Source organism: Orycteropus afer, unplaced genomic scaffold (assembly GCF_000298275.1).
Source record: "Orycteropus afer afer isolate SDZICR_OR568_19922 unplaced genomic scaffold, OryAfe1.0 scaffold00045, whole genome shotgun sequence".
NCBI lineage: Eukaryota > Metazoa > Chordata > Mammalia > Tubulidentata > Orycteropodidae > Orycteropus > Orycteropus afer.
The window spans coordinates 9817665-9831072 of NW_006921632.1; the positions used below are offsets into that span (position 1 = coordinate 9817665).

The 13408-nt window shown below is 40.4% G+C and overlaps 1 protein-coding gene across 1 annotated transcript in view; it reads left to right on the plus strand.

Annotated features, from left to right (window-relative positions):
- Positions 1–2015: 2015 nt before the first annotated feature.
- NELL2 (neural EGFL like 2) overlaps positions 2016–13408 on the plus strand; it is a 628280-nt gene continuing 616887 nt past the window's right edge. Inside the window, exons 1-3 of the mRNA XM_007937919.2 lie at positions 2016–2091; positions 2784–2869; positions 3326–3454. Of these exons, the coding sequence (XP_007936110.1) occupies positions 2815–2869; positions 3326–3454 (184 nt within the window). The 5' untranslated portion in view covers positions 2016–2091; positions 2784–2814. The remainder of the gene's footprint in view (positions 2092–2783; positions 2870–3325; positions 3455–13408) is intronic.

Below are 13408 nucleotides of genomic sequence, written 5' to 3' on the forward strand. Positions count from 1 at the left end.
AAGCTGACGGTTCAAACCCACCAGCCACTCCTCAGAAGGAAGATTGGCAATCTACTTCCGTAGTGATACTGCCTTGGAAACCCAAGGAGAGGTCTCTGTGAGTTGGATCCGACTTGATGGCAGTAAGTTTGGTTTGGTTTTTGGTTTTGTTTCCCTAGCACACAAACTTAACAGAGCTATACAAAGAGATGTGGCTAAAAGAAGCAATAGATAAAATGGAATACTAAAAATACTGATATTGAGTAGGTAGAGGCTGCTAATAATCCTACAATGCAGATTACAGCCCCCACAACAAAGAATTATGTAATCAAAAAATGTCTATAGTGCAAGGTTGAGAACTCCTGCCTAGATTGAGAAACTCTACAGTCATCAATACATGACTCACTTTGATCATGGGTTTCCAAAGCTTTATACTAGTTATATATAAACCATTTTAATGGTTTCCATAATATTTAATTAGGTCACATAAGTACAGTAAGTAGTATAACTAGCATAAATAATTTGGGTACAAAATATCACTTTTTTTGGAGGAAGCATAAGTATTTTGGGCAGGTACTAGAGAAAAGCCTAGTAACTGCCAGCTTTCAGAATGTCATGGGCATAAATCAGAGGGATTAGAGAATATCCTTAAATCTATGGGTTGATTGAGTACAAGTACGTTAGGAGAACTTTTACGTATATATATGTGTATGTAAGTATATTTACATTTCCTCTCATTTTCTCTTCCAATATCATTTTAAATAATAGCATTATTTAAATAGTAAAATTATTAAAAAATTATTTTATGTAACTTTTGCATGTACTTCTTATAATTCAATATTTTGGATTGCTACTATAGAATGATCTTTAATTCTCTAGTTAATAATTTCCTCTGTATTAATTAACTATATTAATTTTGTGTAGCTTTGCAAATTTGTGACATTTCACACACAATTCTTCATCACATGAAAGTATTGGAATAGTTCCCCAAATTTACATAATTACATATGGAGTTAAAATGGTAAATTTGATAAGGAGAGAGAATTAAAAACTTATTTGGAAAACTTGTCAGATTCTTATTTTCCCCCTAGTTCCCAAGAATAGAACTAAAAGTGCCCGCCCCCCCCAATTGTACATATTGCTCTGCAGGAACCTCTGACCTTCAAGCATTTTGGTAATGTCAGAAGGGGAATTCAGGACCCACCTGTTTTGATGGAGAGTTAAGAAACTATTTGATCCTTGTACAGATACACATTTTAATTGCTTTTGAAACTCTTACTTTTTAATCATGGAAGCTTCCATTACTCAAAATTTACCTTCAAAATTTTAGGGATATATTGAAAAATATTTTGTGCCATTGATCTTGAATACACTTTTCCCTGTTGAGAAATAGATAACAAAATTGTTATGATCCTCCTGACCTGACTTCAACACCTGTGTATAAGTGAAGAGCTGGGAGAGCCTACATTAGGGTAGTCAACAATGGGGTGGCCGTTCTCTCTGCAGTGCCCAGTCTTCGCATTCTGCATTCTCTCTCTCTGTGTCTGTCTGTTGGTCCAACCACTCATCCACCTATCCATCCGTATGTCCGTCCTGTGTAGCACGTGCAAGACACCTTGGCCGTGTTCCTCTTGCCTCCTGCTGTGTACGTGTCCCGTGTTCCGAAGAAATGGAGATTGAGTCCCAGCAGCACTGTGTTTGGCAGGGGGAGCACAAGGTCCCGCAGCTGCCCAGCAGCTCCGGGCTAAGTTCTCCCTGCGCTCTCTGTGCCGGGGAAGCTCTCCAGCGCCCCGCCCCAGGCAGGGAATGTATCTACTAGGGCTCCCGGGACATCCTGGCCTTGCGGCCGAGCCAGTCTCTCCCTACTTTGTCCAGCCTCATCTCGGGAGTCTAGTGTGCTTTGGAACCCTTCCTCCTGCCGCCAGGGAGAGGGAGTCCTTCGCGCCTCAGAGCGGCTCCGGAACCTTACTCCACGGCTGTGCACGGGTTTCCCTCCTTTGCCTGAAGGGTGGGCAAGAGTGCCTTTTTTTAGCCTCGCCTCCTGCGGCTGGGTGGTCTTTTTTCTCATTCACGCTGCCTTTCTAGACACGCGGCGGAAATCGAGAAAACACCGCCCATCAACTTAGCACCTTGAATTTAGATCTTTAAATCCGGAAAGGAGGTCGGCGTTGCCGGGGGTCAGCGAGAGAGAGGGAGATCGAAGGCTGTAGCTGCTCCGGGTCTCGCTAGACAGGGCCTGGAGAGCGCGTAACCGGTGCCTAAGAGGGGCACCGAGTGCCGGGCCTCGCCCTCCGCGGTCCCTCCCTGTTCCTCTTCTCCCCGCCTCCCAGGGTTCGCCCCTCCCTCCCCCGAGGAGCAGTCTCTCCTCCGCGCGTCTTCGGGCGCTCTCTCCATTGTCTCTGCCTTTACAACAGGTCCGGGCAGTGCGGAAGACCGTGGGGGTGCAGGGTCATCCGAGCTCCCTTGCTTTCTGGGGGTCGCTTCTCTTCTATACATGCGCATCACCCGCTGCTTTTATTCTGTTCTGGCGCTAATTTCCCAGCGGAGCAGCCCCGGGGTGAGTCCGACCTCTCCCCCTGGGCTCCCCTCCCAGCCTGCTCCGCCGCCTCGGTTCTGCGTGTGGGAATGATGTGCGCATTGGAGGACTTAAGTTCTTCACGCGCCTGATGTGTTCTCGCCTTTTCTTCTACCAAATCATATTAATCCTCATAATCAGTAAATCCAAGACAGCAGCAAAAATAGGCAAACCCTATTTTCCCGCTTTATTCCAAGAAGCTTTCCGGTTTTTATTTTTATTTTTAAAGAGGGAGACGATGGACTGAGCAGATCCACACCATGGAGTCTCGGGTGTTACTGAGAACGTTCTGTTTGATCTTCGGTCTCGGAGCAGGTGAGTGGCCGCAGAGCTGTGGCTGGGGAAAGGGTTGGCCCCCGCCCGGAGCAGTCCGAGCTAGAAGCCTAGCTCTTCCTGGAGCTGAAGTAGGTCTTGAGTGGGAAGCTTGGCGTGGGGACAGCTTTGAGTTTGGATTTTTTTGTGTGTGTGTTGGGCTTGGAGACGGCGAGGTGGGTCACACCCTTACTTAGTCCAGGGTCTGAGGGCGGAGGGGGAACTTTGCACCGAGAGGGCTTTTAAAGTAGGTCAAATAACGGGACTGGGTGCTCCGCTATTTAAAGCTTGGCTCCTGATCCCAGGTAATGCTTTGGGTTGCGGAGAAAGGGAGTCGCCTCTTGGCGTCAGTTTCCAATATTGTCTCGAAGACGTGGTTCTTTGCTGCCCTGAAGGAAAAAGCTTGAATTTTGATAGAGCTTTTTTCTTTCTTTCTTCCCTCCTCCCACCTCCCACCAGTTTGGGGGATTGGTGTGGACCCCTCCCTGCAGATTGACGTCTTAACAGAGTTAGAACTTGGGGAGTCTTCGACCGGAGTGCGCCAGGTCCCCGGGCTACATAATGGGACCAAAGCCTTTCTCTTTCAAGGTATGAAGAACGTGCTGAGTCCCCAATGCGGTTTCAACTCGAATAACCCCGAAGGAGTTGGTTTTGCGCTCCCTCTAACTTCTGTTTTGCCTGCTGGATGACAATATCTGAGCTGAGGTGTGGAGGGGTCAGTCTGAGACACACACCTTTCCTTTCTTTTACGTGACTTGACTCTCTCTCCTCCGTCCTCCTCCCCTTTCTTACTTTGTACTCTTGCCAGTTCTAATGGATAGTCCCTTAATTGCCCTACAGAAACTCCAGTGACAGATGGTTGATTTAGAGTCTGGGGAGCAATGGATTATAACACAAATGCCTCATTTGGGTGAAATGGATTTCGGTAGAAAACAAGATAGCTTAATCTTAGTTAAGACACTGCTTTCTGAAAGTTTCAGTACAATGGTGCCTTGCTGGGAGGAATTTCTTTTGTAGCTAGCTTTATGGAAAAAAATTAATATCTGTCAGGATTTTTATCTACTGTGTATTATACTAAATATGAGACAGGATTTACCCTTGAAAGATCATGAGTCTTCCTTCTTCACTAATGAAGAGAAAGGGAATAATATTCTCTTTAAATTTATTTTGAAAATAATTTCAAGTCAATGTTAATCTAAAAGTATATATAATATCACATCTATTTTATACTTTAGATACTTAAAAATTTCTTTGTTGAAGTCAGTGGACATTTGGTAGGCAAAAATGTCTACCTTTTAAATTATATTTAAATGTATTATGTAGTCATAAGCAAATTATAATTCATCAAGCCTTCAGCTTTGATTTACCAAAGCTTTTGAAAATTGCTTGGTTTCTGGAAAGATAACTGTGTTACGAGTTTCTAAAAGGTTGCTAAACAAGTACAGAAAGACTAGTTCCACATATGGTGAATCATCTTTGATGGCAAGAGGAAAATGGAGTTTGGTTTAACATATGTGATCAATGAAAGCATTCTTCCTCCACCCTACCCAGATTTTCTTTTGTGATTTTGATATTGTGACATCAAAAGAAGTGCAACTCATAGTTATTAGAGAGTTGGATATGCAAAATAAAACCACTTCAGCAAATCTGCCACCAGGAAAGAGGCATAATAAAATAAACTTGAGCGTTTCTGTAGTGGTGTCATTGCCTGATACCACCAGTATGTGTCACCATGGACAGTAACACCAAAGCTTATAGTTGAGAATGGAGGAAATTGACATGTATTGCATTTATGAAAAACAAGCTCACACTTATAAGATATTAAAATGTAACTTGCAGTTTTAATTATTTTGAGCCCACCAAATATGATTATTATGACACATATTTATGACAATATTCTGTTTGTTTAAAGATTTATTTCTGCTTGCATCTTAAATCCTTTAAAAACAATTACCAAAGCTAATAAAAGAAGTAAAGCTGGACTGTCAGCAAAATTTCATGGAGTTGACTAGAAGGGTCATGAGAGCTAAGCTGCTGTTTTTTTTAATCTCTGTTTTTTCAATCTCTGTAAACTGGAAACACAGTTATTTCAAGACTGCCTATTTGAGTGACTGGAAAGCTTTACAGAAGCCAAAGCTTCTGATAACGAAATGTGATGCAGAGCCCTGAAAATTTAAAAAAAATCCTTTAAATTTTATCAGTGATCTTTCTAGCTTCCTTTTAAGTGTCTGAGCTGTAACAAATAGAAACTTCTAGGACTTCACTTTTTATTTTCTTATGCTAGACAATTAGAAAGTTACCAGGATATAGTCTCAAGGGATCAATGCCTATTGCTGGTAAATTTTTAAAATAATGTTTAGTATTAATTTTAAATTAAGTTCATTCCGATTTCAGTTGCCAGCTGTTACAGTTAGGCATCATTTTCCAATTCCATAAAGGTCATGGAAGGAGGAGCTCTGGTAGCATAGCGGCTAAGACACTTGCTTGCTAACCAGACGGTTGGCAGTTCAAACCCACCAGCCACTCCTTGGAAGGAAGGTTGGGCAATCCTACTTCCGTAGTGATACTGCCTCGGAAACCCAAGGAGGGGTCGCTATGAGTCGGGTTTGACTCGACAGCACATAACAACAACAAAGGTCATGGAATATGTTTTCTTTGAATGGTCCACAGTTAACTAGATAGCAATACACATGCTTAATTGATTGATTTTATTTCCTTGTTAGTACCAAGCTCAATGTTCAGACAAGAGTAAATGCCTAACAAATGTAATTCATCAGACTGGATGTAAAATTTTATTTCTGTTTATCAATGATTATTATTATTTAATGCCTGCTGTGTTCTGATGAGCTCTGGTGGTGCTGTGGTTAAAGCTTTGGGCTGCTAACCAAAAAGTCAGTGGTTCAAGTCCACCATCTGCTCTGTGGGAGAACTATCAGGCAGTCTGTATCTGTAAAGATTTATAGCCTTGGAAACCCGACGGGGAAGTCTACTCTGTCCTTTAGGGTCGCTCTGAGTTGGAATAGACTTGATGGTCTTGGTTTTCTTTTTGCATTCTTCCTGTGTTTTTCTTCATTTATTATTCTCCTTTTTTTTTTTTTTTTTTAATTTGTTTTGGTGTATTGATTATTCCTAATAATTTCTCTTAATCTAAGCTTTGGGTTCTGAAATCAATGACAAGTGAACCTTTGGCCCTGTGGTAGCTCTGCAAGGTAGCATTACCTTGGAAAGGTCTTTTATCTGCTATTAGAATATGAAAACTGTTTTTAGGAAGTAATTTCTGACTTCTGCTGCTTCACTGGAATTCCATGGGTTTTAGAGAGACAAAAGCGTTCAGACTCTGAAGATTTTATAGATTTGGTTTCTAGTGAATTGAGTGTATTGCAGGTATTTTTATAGCATGTGTAAAATGTCATAGCAGGAGTAGTAACAAATTACACAAACCTGTGAGAGGCCTTCAGATTTCATATGAACCTGTGAGATAAGTTTGTTTTCAGATTTGTTTGAAATTCATGGAAGAGTATTCGAACCATAAGAGTTCTCCAGTAGTAATCTTTATTACTACTTTATTATTTAATTTCAACATACACATAATAAAAAACAATAAAAATATATGACAAAATCATACTTGATTTTTATCACAATAACAATCATAGTATCATTAAAATTGATTTGTTGTTGAAAGTTTATTTAAAGCTGCTTAAGAAATTGAAGTAATAAGATGCTAAATTAGACTGTCCATTAATAAATGTGGCTTTGATTTGTGCTGATGGGAATAATTTCCCAAAGAGAAAAGTGTCCAGGCAAGTTTGGAATCTGTATCAAGATATTATAAGTCATTGGATACAGTTTTCTAGCTACTATAATCTGATTTACGGTTATAAAAATATACCTAGCTCTGGTGGTGTTGTGTGTAAGGCATTTGACTGTTAACCAGAAGGCTGGCAGTTCAAACCCACCGGCCACTGCCCGAAAGAAAGGTTGGGCAATCTACTTCCATAGTGATACTGCCTCAGAAACCCAAGGAAGAGTCGCTATGAGTCAGATCCGACTCGATGGCAGTGCATTGTGTTACATATACATGTATACGTGTGTGTGTGTATAAAGATCTGAATGCTGACAGTGAAAAGTCCTATGAAAAGCTATAAAGTCAGAAGTTACAAGAACTAGTGCAAATATAAATAGAATTTTGCCTACCTTATTTTAAGGACTATGAAATATTTTTTGAGATGTTGACCATAATAATGTTCTTTCACCTGTATAAATTAGAAGCCAAGAATGAAAGCATTCAGACTCACAGTCCTAGGACTTTTTAGCAGCATTAGTATTTCAGATCTTTGATTTCAACAACTCATTTGGCCATGCTTCCAAAGTAAATAATTTCATGTTGTTGTTGTTGTTAGGTGCTGTCGAGTTGTCTCTGACTCATAGCGACCCCATGCACTGCTCAGTCCTGCACCAGCTCCATGATCCTTGCTATACTTGAGCCCATCGCCACTTCATTTCATATAATTTCATGTTATGCTAGTTTAATAAAATTTCTTCTGAAGTTTTCACAAATATTATAATCTCATTAATCCCTACAAGAGAAGTAGATAAATCCAAAGCACATTTTTTTTTTTTTTTTTCAGGATTGGTAAATTGAAACTAAGTTTAGTAATTATTTTTAAAGATTTTAAAAGAAAAAAAACTATACACAAATCTACTCTTAATGCTAGTGTTTGAAAATGAGAATGAAATAGTCATTGACTTTACTAGGCAAATGTAACTATATTAAGAAAGGTGAGATGGCAATGGCTACTTGTTTTCAGTGTGGTAGTCACTGAGCATCCATGAATTTAAGGAAAATGGCCATTGGTGCCCTAATCGGGTAGATTAACACAGGGATAAAGAATTGGGCTTGGAAACCACATAGACCCAGGTGGAATCTCATTAGTGGTATTATCACAGTGGAGTTAATTTCTCTGAGCTTCAGGACCCTCAGTTATTAAATGAGTGTTGTTAGGAGGACTGAATGAGACATAATCATTTATTCAAAAATTTTTTTTTTTGTGCAACTACTATTCTGTTAGGTAGCATATGACAAATAAAATTAGAACTGATCTTTGTCATTATAATGCCTTTAAAATAGACCATAAAGAAATAATTATACAGCTAACAATTTAATTACCATCTAGACAAATGATAAGGAGAAAAATTAAGGATATAATGGACACCTATATTTTGATTTGGAGAGTCACAGGATCAAGGAAACCATCATTGAAAAAGAGATATTTAAGTTAAAAGCTGGAGGATAAGTAAGAGTAGTCTGGAGAAGAAAGGTTGTGGGGTTGGGAGAGGAAAAGTAACACAAGCAAAGGAATGGCATGTGCAAAGATCCCAAGCCTGGAATGAGCATGATCTATTTGAGAAACTGGAAGTAGTCCAGAATAGTGGAGACATAAGAGTTGTGATATGAAATGAAGCAAATGAGGAAAGCAGGGACCAAAGTATGTTTGAGTGCATCGTTGTGGCACTTCTGTCAATCCATTTCATTGAGGATTCCCTCATTTTTGTGCCTCTACTTTATTAGGCAGGAGCTCTGGTAGCGTAGTGCCTAAGGCACTTGACTGCTAACCAGAAGGCTGGAGTTTCACACCTACCAGCCACTCCTTGGAAGGAAGAGGAGGCACTCTACTTCCACAGTTATTGCCTCGGAAACCCAAGGAAGGGTCAGTATGAGTCGGATCTGACTCGACAGCACATAACAACAACAACTTTATTAGGTGTGATGTCCTTTTCTAGTGATTGGTCTTTCCTGATCATGTGTCCAAAGTAAGTGAACCCAACTCTCATCATCCTTGCTTTTAAGGAGAATTTTGGTTTTATTTCTACTAAGAATGATTTGTTTGTTCTTCTGGCAGTCCATAGTATAGGGACTATTCTTTGCCAGCATCACAATATGAATCAGGCCATATTAATATAGCAAATAGAAAATTTATAATTATATAAAGATATGTTGTGGTGGGTAGAATAATAATCCCCAAAGATGATCATGTCCTAATTCCTGGAACCTGTGAATATGTTATGTTACATGACAAGGGGAAATTGTGGCTGAAGATGGAATTAAGGTTGCTATTCCACTGACCTCAAAATACCAAAAAAACCAAACTCACTGCCGTGGAGTTGGATCTGACTCACAGTGACTCCTCCTTGGGTTTCTGAGGCAGTGTTACTATGGAAGTAGATTGCCCAACCTTCCTTCCCAGGAGTGGCTGGTTAGCAGTCAAATGCCTTAGGATAAGGAGATGGATTATCTGGGTTGGCTGTACATAATCACAAGACTCATTTCAGTGTGCAAGAGGGAGGCAGAAAAATCAGTGTCAGAGGCTGTGATGTAAGAAAGATGACACCAGCTATTGTAGATGGCTTTGCAGATGGAAATGGTCCACAAACCAAGGGATATGGGCATTCTCTAGAATCTGGGAAAGGCAAGAAAATGGATTTTTGCCTAGAGTCCTTAGAAGGAACAAGAGCCCTCAGAAGGAATGTAGTCCTACTGGCACCTTGATTTTAGCCCAGTGAGACTCAGTCTGAAGGAACTCTGGTGGCGCCGTGGTTAAGGCCTTTGGTTGTTAACCAAAACATTGGTGGTTTGAACCTACCAGCTGCTCCATGGAAGAAAGATGAGGCAGTCTGCTTCCATAAAGATTGACAGCCTTGGAAATCCAGTGGGGGTTGCTATAAGTCAGAATTGACTAGATGGCAATGAGTTTTGTTTCAGACTCATTTTGAACTTCTGAGCTCCAGAACTGTGAGATAATAAATTTATATTTTTAAGCCACTAAGTTTGAGGTAGGAGCTCTGGTAGCATAGTGCCTAAGGCACTTGACTGCTAACCAGAAGGCTGGTGGTTGAAACCCACCAGCCACTCCTTGGAAGGAAGGTTGGGCAGTCCTACTTCCGTAGTGATACTGCCTCGGAAACCCAAGGAGGGGTCGCTATGAGTCGGGGCTGACTCGATGGCAAATAACAACAACAACAACAACAACAAAGTTTGAGGTGATTTGTTACACAGAAACAGTAGGAAACTAATACCTAAAACAGACACCTAAATGTGGAAATGAGTAGTGGGCAGGGGCTAGAAGAATTTTGATGAGCATGATAAGAAAAGGCTAGATTGCCTTCAACAGGTTGTTAGTAAAAATATGGATATTAGTGACTCTACTAATGAGGACTCAGAAGAACTTGAAGAGTGTGGTAGTTCAGTTTGTGTGTCAACTTGGCTGGGGCTGGTTGAGTGGCTGGGCAGCTGGATGTAGTATTCCCCATGATGAGACTGGTAATCAGCTCCATGGTGGAATCTACTGTGAGCAGCTTAGTAGCTGCCTTAAGGATGTGGTCTGCTTCCTGTATATAGGGAGAAGCCTTGGGAAATGGTCTCTAGCTTATGGCATGCTTGAACCCTGCATGTAGCCATGTCATTTTTCAGCAGCCTGCCATGCTCTGCCAACCTTGGAACTTTCAATGGACTTGAATTAATGGCCTGCCATGTGGGTTGGTAACATCAGGACTGTCCCATGTTATTTGTTGACCTTGGGCTTTTTAGCCTCAGTGACCAGTAGCTGCCTGAATGAAGAGATGCCTCTAGCTTCAGTGGGCTGGGAGCAAGAGGCTGAGCTGAAGCCCAAGGTCGAGGGGCTTTCACACTGCCCCAAGAAGCTGGCACTTTGAACTTGGACTTCTAGCCTCCTGAACTGTAAGGGAATAAACTCTTGTTTGTTAAAGCCATTACATTTGTGGTATATTCTTGTCAGAATGGCACTAGGTAACCAGAACAAAGAGCATTGTAGGCAAAGCCCAAATCACCTTGGAGAATATAAAACTTGTCATCAGCAGACAGCTGGTAGAAATATGGACATTAAAGGTGTTGCCAGTGAGGGCTCAGATGGAAGTGAGGGACATGTTACTGGGAACTAGAAGAAAAGGGAACATTATGTCCTACAGTTATATAGAAAGCGGAATCACCATGAGTTGGAATTGACTTGATGGTAATGGATTTAACTGGTTTTAATATGATATCTGGATGTAGTGGAAAGCTGATTTGCCCTTGGGGAAATAGGGGAAAGGATTTTATACTCACAGAGGTCCTTTTGCTCTTTACTGGGTACTCACCAGCCACTCCTCAGAAGGAAGGTTGGGCAATATATTTCCATAGTGATACTGCCTTGGAAACCCCAGGAGGTGTCGCTGTGACTCAGATCTGACTCCATGGCAGTGGTTGCATTGGTTGTGTTGCTCCAGATGCCTGTGTTAAAGTCCATGGCTGGTTAAACTTGTAGTGTGTTCTTTTAGTAAGGGCACTGTTCTCAGGTGATGTGATCATCTCATCTTGTTCAGTATTACCACTTTCTACCTATGCAGACCATAAAGGCTTGCTGCAATTCCCATCCCACTCCTGGCTAAATGTAGTCTTCCCTGCAGACCTTGGTTACTTCTGTGCTCCTTCACAGAGCAAGTCAGAATTTCTGGATTGCTTCCTTCCTACCTGGGAGCTGAAGGAGATTCTGAAGCACCAGCTCTATCCTTTTCCATTTCTAAGCATTCTGTATCACCATTTTCACTCTAAAGTAGCCATTCTGTTTTGCTGTGGGCTTTCCTCTAAGGTGACACCTCCAGAATAGTAAACAGGACACAAGAAAACACTTCTTTACTTTCACCTTCTCCCATCTATTATTTTCTTGTCTACTACCCTTCCCCCACAAAATGTTTAATCCCAAGGTGTAAGGAAAACAAAATTAGAATGCACAAATACTTTGGAGGTAGAATGGACAGCACTTAGCATAGTGTTTGGTACCCAGTGAGTGTAGTAGCTGTAATTATGGAATGGGCAAGCTTAACTAGAAGTCTTTCAAAAGTGCCGTGGCTCTCTGTGGGATGCTGTAGGTTTGATTTGGCAGGAGCAGTCATGACAGGCCTTGGCACGTAGATGACTTTGAATGTCATAGCAGAGGTGCACCCTGGATAACAGTTGAAATGAAGAAGCTTTGCCTTTCCTTGGCTTTATTCTTCCTTTCACTGGCTGAAATTCCCTTTATGTTGGTCCCAGACCCCATTCTTGCAAACATCTATTCTTTCTCTCATTTGTGGCATTATCTGTCTCTAATTCAATACCTGCTAAGGTGTTAACTGATAACTTCAGTGTTAGACATTAAGGCCTTGTGGTGTGATATGTCTCCTGTTGATTTTACTTCAATTCAATCTAATGAATTTTTATTGCACTGCTTCTATGTGCTCAGAATATGGAGCTCATAGTATAAGGAACAAAGGAAGATATGTATATAAATTATTACAGAAGATAAAATAGGAACCAGAATTGTGTTGTAAATAATGAAAAAGAAAAAAGCATTATTTGTAACTTTATCTTAATGAATTTAAAAAGTATGAAAATTACTTTATCCTACTCTAAATATGACAAAATGTAGGTAATCTAACTATGAGTTAATTCTAAGAATGGAGTGAAATAAAATGTTTTTGCTTTTTTTTTTAAATATTTTTTTTTACAGAAGCATCTGAGAATACTTTAATACTTCAATGCAAAATCATTCTATTTTGAAGTACTTATTGTAAAATTGTTCTTTTTCATTTTAATTTATGTCTCTGTCAGATCATCATAAGTTGGTGACTTTGTGCGTGATTTGAACACTTTCTTATATCACTTTTATTGACTTAATGAAAATTTTCATCTTTTTGCCAGCTTTATGTTTCTAATTGACATTGAAAGGATGGATGCTAATCTTATGTGGAAAGCATTTTATAGGCAAGGAGTTTATTAGTGAATATTTTTATGATGCTTTTGCTTCACTATATAAACTCATAAGAAGCTCTGGTAGCACAATACCTAAGGCATCTGACTGCTAACCAGAAGGTTGGTGATTTAAACCCACCAGCCACTCCATGGAAGGAAGACTGGGCAGTCTACTTCCGTAAAGATTTACTGTCTCAAAAACCCAATGGGGGTCACCATGAGTTGGAATTGATTTGATGGCAGTGGGTTTTGTTTTTTTATATAAAATTATATCTGTCAAGACTCAGATATTGATCACTGTAATTAAAAAGGGTAAAGGGAACAATGGATGGAAACAAAAATGGAGCATGACTCCTTCCTTCTCCATTGGGCCTGCTTCCAAGAATAGGGCACTTAGATGAGTATTCTCTGAGCTGTTCCAGATGTCAGCTCTGTAGCCAGTCTTCCTTCTGGTTTGCATGGTGAGACCAGGCAGCCATGTGTCTCTCCCCACAAAGAGATGGTATAGGAAGACAAATCACTGCTCTGAAACATCACACTGTAGTGCTCTAGACAAAGAGAAGAATGATAAGAGGTAATTCTGAACTCATATTGTGCAGTAGTAGCTAAGAGCATGGGCTCTGGAGATAAGCATCTTGGATTCAAATCTTGGCTTCTTTACTGACTAGGTGCATGAACTTGATCTTGTTACTTGACTGTGTTTGCTTCAAATGGGGTAATAACAATATTACTTCTTAAAGTATACGTACAGAAGAATG